Consider the following 8,114-nt stretch of genomic DNA (forward strand, 5'->3'; position numbering starts at 1 on the left):
GGCTTTGGAGAAGTGTAAACACTCTCAAATTCATAGACAGGGCTATGGATGCAAGGACTGATCATCCATGATATCAACATTGTTACCATGTTTTGAGGCTATACAGTGTTTGTTTACATTTACATTGCTTACAAACACTGGAGTAAAAAACAACAGTTGACCCAAACTCATGTGGCATTTATAATTCTTCAAGAATCAATGGGTATGAGTGTACAAAACATTAAGAACTGTTCTTTCCATGACATAGACTGGCCAGGTACATCCAGGTGAAAGCTATGATCCTTTATTGAAGTCACTTGTTCAATCCACTTCAATCAGTCTAGGTCCAAAAGTATTAACAGCTTCTACCCCCAAGTCATAAGACTCCTGAACAGCTAATCAAATGGCTACCCAGACTATTTGCATTGTCCACCTCCCCCCTTTTACACTGCTGCTACTCTCTGGTTATTATCTATCCATAGTCACTTTAAATCTAGCTACATGTACATATTACCTCAATTACCTCGACTAACCTGTACCCCCACACATTGACTCTGTACCGGTACCCCTGCATATAGCCTRGCTACTGTTATTTTACTGCTGTTCTTTAACTATTCGTTTTTTTAGTTTTAGATATATATTTTTAATTAACACTTACTTACAAGCCCTTTTGGAAAGACAAAATATTTAAGTGCATTTGAACGGGGTATGGTAGGTGCCAGGCGCACCGGTTTGTGTCAAGAACTGCAATGCTGCTGGGTTTTTCAGACTCAACAGTTTTCCGTGTGTATCAAGAATGGTCCACCACCCAAAGGACATCCAGCCAACTTGACACAACTGTGGGAAGCATTGGAGTCAACATGGGCCAGCACCYTGTGGAACACTTGACACCTTGTAGAGTCCATGCTCTGATGAATTGAGGTGTACAAAAAATTAGGACACACTCCTAATATTGAGTTACAACCTCTTTTGATGGGCCATTCTTGATAAAACACAGGAAACTGTTGAGTGAAAAACACAGCAGTGTGCAGTACTTGATACACTTAAARCGGTGCACCTGGCACCTACTACCATACCCCGTTCAAAGTGTATCATTCATTTATAGGTCCAAAAATGTACGTAGCAACCAGGGATTCCAGCTTTAAGCAGAAATATTAATAACAATGTAATGATAGGGAAAAAATCGCATGGCTATAAATTATAGGAATATAATGATGGCTAGTGATACTAGCTAGTTGCAACTGAAAAACAAAACAATGAACTTGCTATAATTGAAAAGCAGCATTGAATGGAAAATCACAAATGATTTTGCTGCATGTTGACCAGATTCTCGCTCTGGGGAAAACCACAAATATTCGGTAGTATGAGAAAGTGTTCTCTTGATGGATCACTCTTATGGAATGTTGTATAAACTAGGACATAGGCCTACACAAAGACCAACTTCTGATAGGGAAGCATTGAAAAATGTCATGACATCACAATTCAAACAATCATAKGTGATCTTCTCAGGCCACCTTATGATGGAACACGCAGATTAAAAAAGCAAACGCACAAACGGSCCATTTTCAGAGGCCATATCTTCTTTAAACACAACTATCTCCATCTCACCAAAAGAATGAGTAAACGATGTAATTGTGTTAGCTCAAACGTGTGTATCATTGAACTAGGTGCAAGAGTTATTACAGCTAACAGGGTTGGCCTTTTTTTCAGTAGAAAAAACACTACATGAAAGTACAGTTGAACTGTGCCTGATGTTTACCAAAAAGGCATCATTCTATTTTTAAAACAGACCATCATCAACTGTCTGTCAACAACCAACATTTAAAAAACAACCCCAATGTTGTCTGTCTGGTTGAGCAGAATACAGCAAAGACTGTACAGGTGGAGAAAAAGATGAAGACATTGTTTCAAGGAATACTCTTACCGGCCATTATACCATGACAAACATGAGAGATTTCTAACAAGCTTCACAAGAATACAGAAGTAGAACCAAAAAATTGTGAAATCTGGTTAATGTGCATCCTGTGGGTTTTTTTATGAGGGAAAAAACCCCAAAATATGTCCAAGTGTGGCTATTCTTTAGCATGGAATGCCAAGTCACCAGGGCAGAAAAAATAAAAATAGCACATGCATGCAAGAAACAGTGGACTTGAATATTACACATACAAGGTTGAATAAATTGTATGCTTTTTTGCTGCATCAAATGAGGTTGCATTGCACGGACTGATACACCAGCCCTCTTGACCAAGACCTTACACCCTGTGAAAAGAAAGAGTAGAAAGCATATTTGAAGTCCCAGTGAAGAAGGAAGTGATGACATTAAGTTGTTCCCTTCCAGCTGGTCTCATACACACCCCCCTGCCCAAACAACGAAATATCTCATTCGTCGGCACACTACTTTAGAACAGGGATAGGCGTTTTACTGGGAAATAAAATGTTACAATATTTTACAAAACAGACAGCAAATGCTTTGTCTATTAAATTGATTAAAAAATATATATAAATTCAATTACTCCGTTTTCATTATTGTAATAGCATAAAAAGTTGACAAAATCATACTCATGGTTAATAAAGAAACAAATACACTGCTCAAAAAAATAAAGGGAACACTTAAACAACACAATGTAACTCCAAGTCAATCACACTTCTGTGAAATCAAACTGTCCACTTAGGAAGCAACACTGATTGACAATAAATTTCACATGCTGTTGTGTAAATGGAATAGACAACAGATGGAAATTATAGGCAATTAGCAAGACACCCCCAATAAAGGAGTGGTTCTGCAGGTGGTGACCACAGACCACTTCTCAGTTCCTATCTTCCTGGCTGATGTTTTGGTCACTTTTGAATGCTGGCGGTGCTTTCACTCTAGTGGTAGCATGAGACGGAGTCTACAACCCAACAAGTGGCTCAGGTAGTGCAGATCATCCAGGATGGCACATCAATGCGAGCTGTGGCAAGAAGGTTTGTGTGTCTGTCAGCGTAGTGTCCAGAGCATGGAGGTGCTACCAGGAGACAGGCCAGTACTTTAGGAGACGTGGAGGAGGCCGTAGGAGGGCAACAACCCAGCAGCTGCTCAAACGGTCTCAGAAACACGACTCCATGAGGGTGGTATGAGGGCCCGACGTCCACAGGTGGGGGTTGTGCTTACAGCCCAACACCGTGCAGGACGTTTGGCATTTGCCAGAGAACACCAAGATTGGCAAATTCCGCACTGGCGCCCTGTGCTCTTCACAGATGAAAGCAGGTTCACACTGAGCACATGTGACAAACGTGACAGTCTGGAGACGCCGTGGAGAACGTTCTGCTGCCTGCAACATCCCCAGCATGACCGGTTTGGCGGTGGGTCAGGCATGGGTGTGGTGGCATTTCTTTGGGGGGCCGCACAGCCCTCCATGGGCTCGCCAGAGGTAGCCTGACTGCCATTAGTTACCGAGATGAGATCCTCAGACCCCTTGTGAGACCATATGCTGGTGCAGTTGCCCTGGGTTCCTCCTAATGCAAGACATGCTAGACCTCATGTGGCTGGAGTGTGTCAGCAGTTCCTGCAAGAGGAAGGCATTGATGCTATGGACTGGCCCGCCCGTTCCCCAGACCTGAATCCAATTGAGCACATCTGGGACATCATGTCTCGCTCCATCCACCAACGCCCACGTTGCACCACAGACTGTCCAGGAGATGGCGGATGCTTTAGACCAGGTCTGGGAGGAGATCCCTCAGGAGACCATCCGCCACCTCATCAGGAGCATGCCCAGGCATTGTAGGGAGGTCATACAGGCACGTGGAGCCACACACACTACTGAGCCTCATTTTGACTTGTTTTAAGGACATTACATCAAAGTTGGATCAGCCTGTAGTGTGGTTTTCCACTTTAATTTTGAGTGTGACTCCAAATCAGACCTCCATGGGTTGATAAATTTGATTTCCATTGATAATTTGTGTGATTGTTGTAGCAGAAAATGAAAGCAGCAGTTACCCACTGTATGTAAAGAAAAAAGTATTTAATAAGAATAGTTCATTCATTCAGATCTAGGATGTGTTATTTTAGTGTTCCCTTTATTTTTTTGAGCAGTGTATGAGCTATCTAAAAGCCAACAATGAGAGACCTACTTGTCAATGCAACTCAACTACCAAATGAAAATTTCAGGTCAGCAATGTTTCTAGTACCTACGTAACTTCAATTGACAAACCAACATCCAAACCAACAATATACAACAGGTACCTCGCAAAAAGTTGACCAACTAGGAAATTCCCAAATGATCAAGAAATCAAGCATCTTGTATACCAAAGACAGGCACATTTTCAGTTTCCACACACGTAGTATCATTGTATTGAAACTCATTGTGTTACTTCAAACTAGGTGATCAAGAAAATGTAATCTGTCATTTGACAAAAATGTATAGATATAGATGTTTATTGTACATACATTGAAGCAGATTGATTTAGTGCCACCTTGTGGACATAGGTAGTGTTGCTCAAAACAACTGAAAACAGATCATAATGCATTTACAATTATGTAAAAGAATTGAATCATTGACCAATCAATGGATACGTTTACAAAAAAAGAAAATACCAACACAAATGCTCMCTAAATCACAACTATGTTTTGATTGCTTTGAGTTTGTCAGGTCTTCTGTCTTTGCTACAGTACAAAATGCTATAGAACAGGACTTGCATCCAAAACAGATGCTGAGGTTCCCGTATAACTTGAAAATAAGAATTGAAGATGGTGATAGTCCTTATTATAGATCCTGACAGGAGTTGTTTACTTCTCTGTCCTTTGAGRTCAGTCTCATTACTACACTCCAACAGGATCACAGGTCTATGGTTCCTTTGACTTTAAATTTCTTTGCCGATCGCTCGCTGGAGCGGAGTTCAAACTTGCTACCATAGATATGGGAGACAAAGCCATCAATCTCCACGGCAAACACACTGTTTCGCTTGGGTATGACTGCAGAAAACGGAGAGAGAAGGAAGAAAATAGAATGTCAGCTTGGCAGTTGGAAAAAAAGTTCAATAACAGCAGACTTAATGAGTACCTAAACAAAGGTACTGAAATGTGGCGTACAAACCTTTCAGTTTGTCCTCCTTTGTGATTATTTTGAAGACATGTTTCATCTCCTGCACTAGGATTCCTGTGGTGCCTACATACGAGGGGCATTTGGACCTCGCCACTGTTTCACACATGCAAAAACGTTGGTGATCATTACATAGACATGATTAAGTCGCTCTGGATAAGAGCGTCTGCTAAATGACTTAAATGTAAATTATATACAATGTGCCATAGATGTGCTAAATAAGATCCTCAAGACTGGCATCGATTAGTGACAGTAACAGCAAAAGTGTTTTGACCAAATAAACAAGCTCTCACCTGTAAGAATGGCACCATGAAAATCAGCCTTCAACAGCCTCTGCTGAATTGTCTGTGGGTTGCTTCAACATAGATGTCATTTTATTAGGATTTAACATTCTAGCCATACAAAAAGCTTTGTCCTACATGAACCAAACACAATGCATTTCTTACCTCTCTGGTTTCAATCCGTTGCACAGATCTCTGATGTACTGTTTCCATAGCTCATGCAAGGGCAAGAAAAGCTCATATCTACAGAGATAAAAAATAATAATAAGCGTGAAAAAAAAAAAATGAAATACGCCTTATTAGAACGTAAACCTCTTACATGTCGGAGCAGTGTAAACAACATATTTAGTCCTACTACGAGGAAAAAGCATGTACAAACTTTTGATGCTCTGGTTTCAGCTGAAAGARCTTCATCTCTCTCCTTTGTTTAGCAGTGAGACCCTTCGCTTTCTTTTTCTTTTTCTTCTCCTTTTTRTTTTTCGCATACTTTAGAACCACAGCCTTGCGAAGCATGAAGTCGCCGATTTCCTTCTTGCTCAAACCCGGTAAACTGTTCTTCAGAAAGCCATTTGTGAACATCTCCGCCTGCTTATCACTCTGAGACTGTATGGGCACCAGAACAGACATATCCTATCACGAGACAACTATAACTAACAGGCTAGTTAGGCTATGTAGCTAGCTTGTCTGCACAACTGAAAACAGCTAGGCTATGTGACAGCATATTTAAGTGATAATGCCTGAGAAGCTGGTGTTTGAAGGATATATTAGTAGAGGGCCGGAAAACCATGCCAATATATCCTCCAAACACTGGCTTCGAAAGCATTATCACTTTTATACAACGGGTTACCAAAATATTCAAATAATGACTGACATAGTATGAATTTACTCATACTATTACATCCTTCCACAAMATATAGTTCCAACACAAATCTCGGGCTGCTACCCAAGCCGGCTGGTCGTTCATTCTATTGGTTCGGTTGCTAACCACCCAGTTTATAATGGTGAATATGTTAAAGAGTGTCTGTGATTAGATCCTAACAGCAGACTACCTAGTTGCAGTGGAAGGCTTTCTATAAATGCCTGTCTCAGGTTGTGTCCAACCTAATTCCTGGCTACATAATGATAGCTAACACAACAGTATCACATCAGTACCGTAGGATACCCACCACTATACCCAGAATGCGTCCCTGATCAGGAGGTAGGCTAGCCTGCACGAGTCCTAGAAGATAAGAGAACAAATGTTATGTTATCAGTTAGCATTTTAGCGAATGTTGTGAGATGTAGCTAGGAACAACACATATGCTAACGTTCGTAAACGTGTAGCTAGCTAATCTTTAAATAATGAACAACGAATGGATTCATGTGAGTAATAGTTCGTTTAAAAAAGACAGATTAGGATACTCACTCTCCATATTTCACCTGGTATGCAAGTATGTCTATAGAAGCCACAGCTCCAGTTGTAAAATAGCTAGCTAGCRCTCAACTGGCAATGCATGTATTCACAACACATGGGACTACCGTACGCAGGCGCACATCTGCAACACTGATTTAGGCCGGCGAGAYGCTATGGTTATTGCTAAATGGGATCCTTGAGACGTTCATACCGTAAACCTAGCCCTTGATCATGACTATTTGTTCCATTACATTATACATTGGAGGAAGGCCTCTTCTGTATGGGGGTGTTTTGTTAAGAACCCCAATGCTTGGTCTGAACATTAACACTAACATTAACATTAATATTAACGCTTACGGTCATAGCCGCGTGAAGTAGGGGTGCTGAGCTGAAAATTCTGAAAAATATACACTACGGTTCAAACGTTTGGGTCACTAGTTTTTGTCCTTGTTTTTGAAAGAAAACATTTTTTTTGTCAATTAAAATAACATCAAATTGATCAGACATACATACAGTGTAGACATTTTCTAATGTCGTAAAGGACTATTGTAGCTAGAAACTGCATTTTTTAAAAGGAATATCTACATAGGCGTACCAGAGGCCCATTATCAGCAAACCCTCAACTCCTGTGGTTCCAATTGGCACGTTGGTGGCTAATCCAAGTTTATCATTTAAAAGGCTAATTTATCATTGAAAACCCCTTTGCAATTATGTTAGCACAGCTGAAAACTGCTGTACTTATTAAATAATCAATAAAACTGCCTTTAGACTTGTTGAGTATCTGGAGCATCAGCATTTGTGGGTTCATTACAGGCTCAAAATGGCCAGAAACAAAATAACTTTCTTCTGAAACTCGTCATTCTATTCTTGTTCTGATAGAAATGAAGGCTATTCCATGCGAGAAATTGCCACGAAACTGAAGATCTCGTACAACGCTGTGTACTACTCCCTTCACAGAACAGCGCAAACTGGCAGCTTCATTAAATAGTACCCTCCCTATAGGCCTGTCTCATCGTTGTCGGTGATCAGGCCTACCACTGTTGTGTCATCGGCAAACTTGATGATGGTGTTGGGAGTCATGCCTGCCAGCAGTCATAGAGTGAACAGGGAGTACAGGAGGGGACTGAGCACGCCACCCTTGGGGCCCCCGTGTTGAGGATCAGCGGATGTGTTGTTCCCTAGCCTTACCACCTGGGGGCGGCCATCAGGAAGTCCAGGATCCAGTTGCAAAGTGAGTGTTTAGTCCCAGGGTCCTTAGCTTTGTGATGAGCTTGAGGACACTATGGTGTTGAATGCTGAGCTTAGTCAATGAATAGCATTCTCACAAAGGTGTTCCTTTTGTCCAGGTGGGAAATGGCAAGTGTTGAGTGTATACAGTTTGCA

At 41.1% G+C, this 8,114-nt stretch overlaps 1 protein-coding gene across 3 annotated transcripts; it reads right to left on the reverse strand.

Moving 5' to 3' along the window:
• Positions 1–4,377: 4,377 nt before the first annotated feature.
• On the reverse strand, positions 4,378–6,882 carry LOC111975119 (ribonuclease P protein subunit p29). 3 transcript variants are annotated; one of them, XM_024003297.1, is made up of 7 exons: positions 6,744–6,882; positions 6,513–6,557; positions 5,718–5,941; positions 5,504–5,581; positions 5,351–5,412; positions 5,052–5,153; positions 4,378–4,930 (listed from the first exon to the last, which is right to left on the reverse strand). In XM_024003297.1, exons 3-7 carry the CDS (start codon positions 5,915–5,917, stop codon positions 4,794–4,796), a joined length of 579 nt encoding a protein of 192 aa, XP_023859065.1. In that variant the 5' UTR covers positions 5,918–5,941; positions 6,513–6,557; positions 6,744–6,882; the 3' UTR covers positions 4,378–4,793. The 3 variants fall into 3 exon arrangements, with proteins under 3 accessions (XP_023859065.1, XP_023859064.1, XP_070303375.1); XM_024003296.2 differs by having other exon boundaries at positions 6,505–6,557; XM_070447274.1 differs by lacking the exon at positions 6,744–6,882 and having other exon boundaries at positions 6,491–6,534.
• Positions 6,883–8,114: the final 1,232 nt, after the last annotated feature.

This window comes from Salvelinus sp. IW2-2015, linkage group LG15 (genome assembly GCF_002910315.2).
Source record: "Salvelinus sp. IW2-2015 linkage group LG15, ASM291031v2, whole genome shotgun sequence".
Classification (NCBI taxonomy): domain Eukaryota; kingdom Metazoa; phylum Chordata; class Actinopteri; order Salmoniformes; family Salmonidae; genus Salvelinus; species Salvelinus sp. IW2-2015.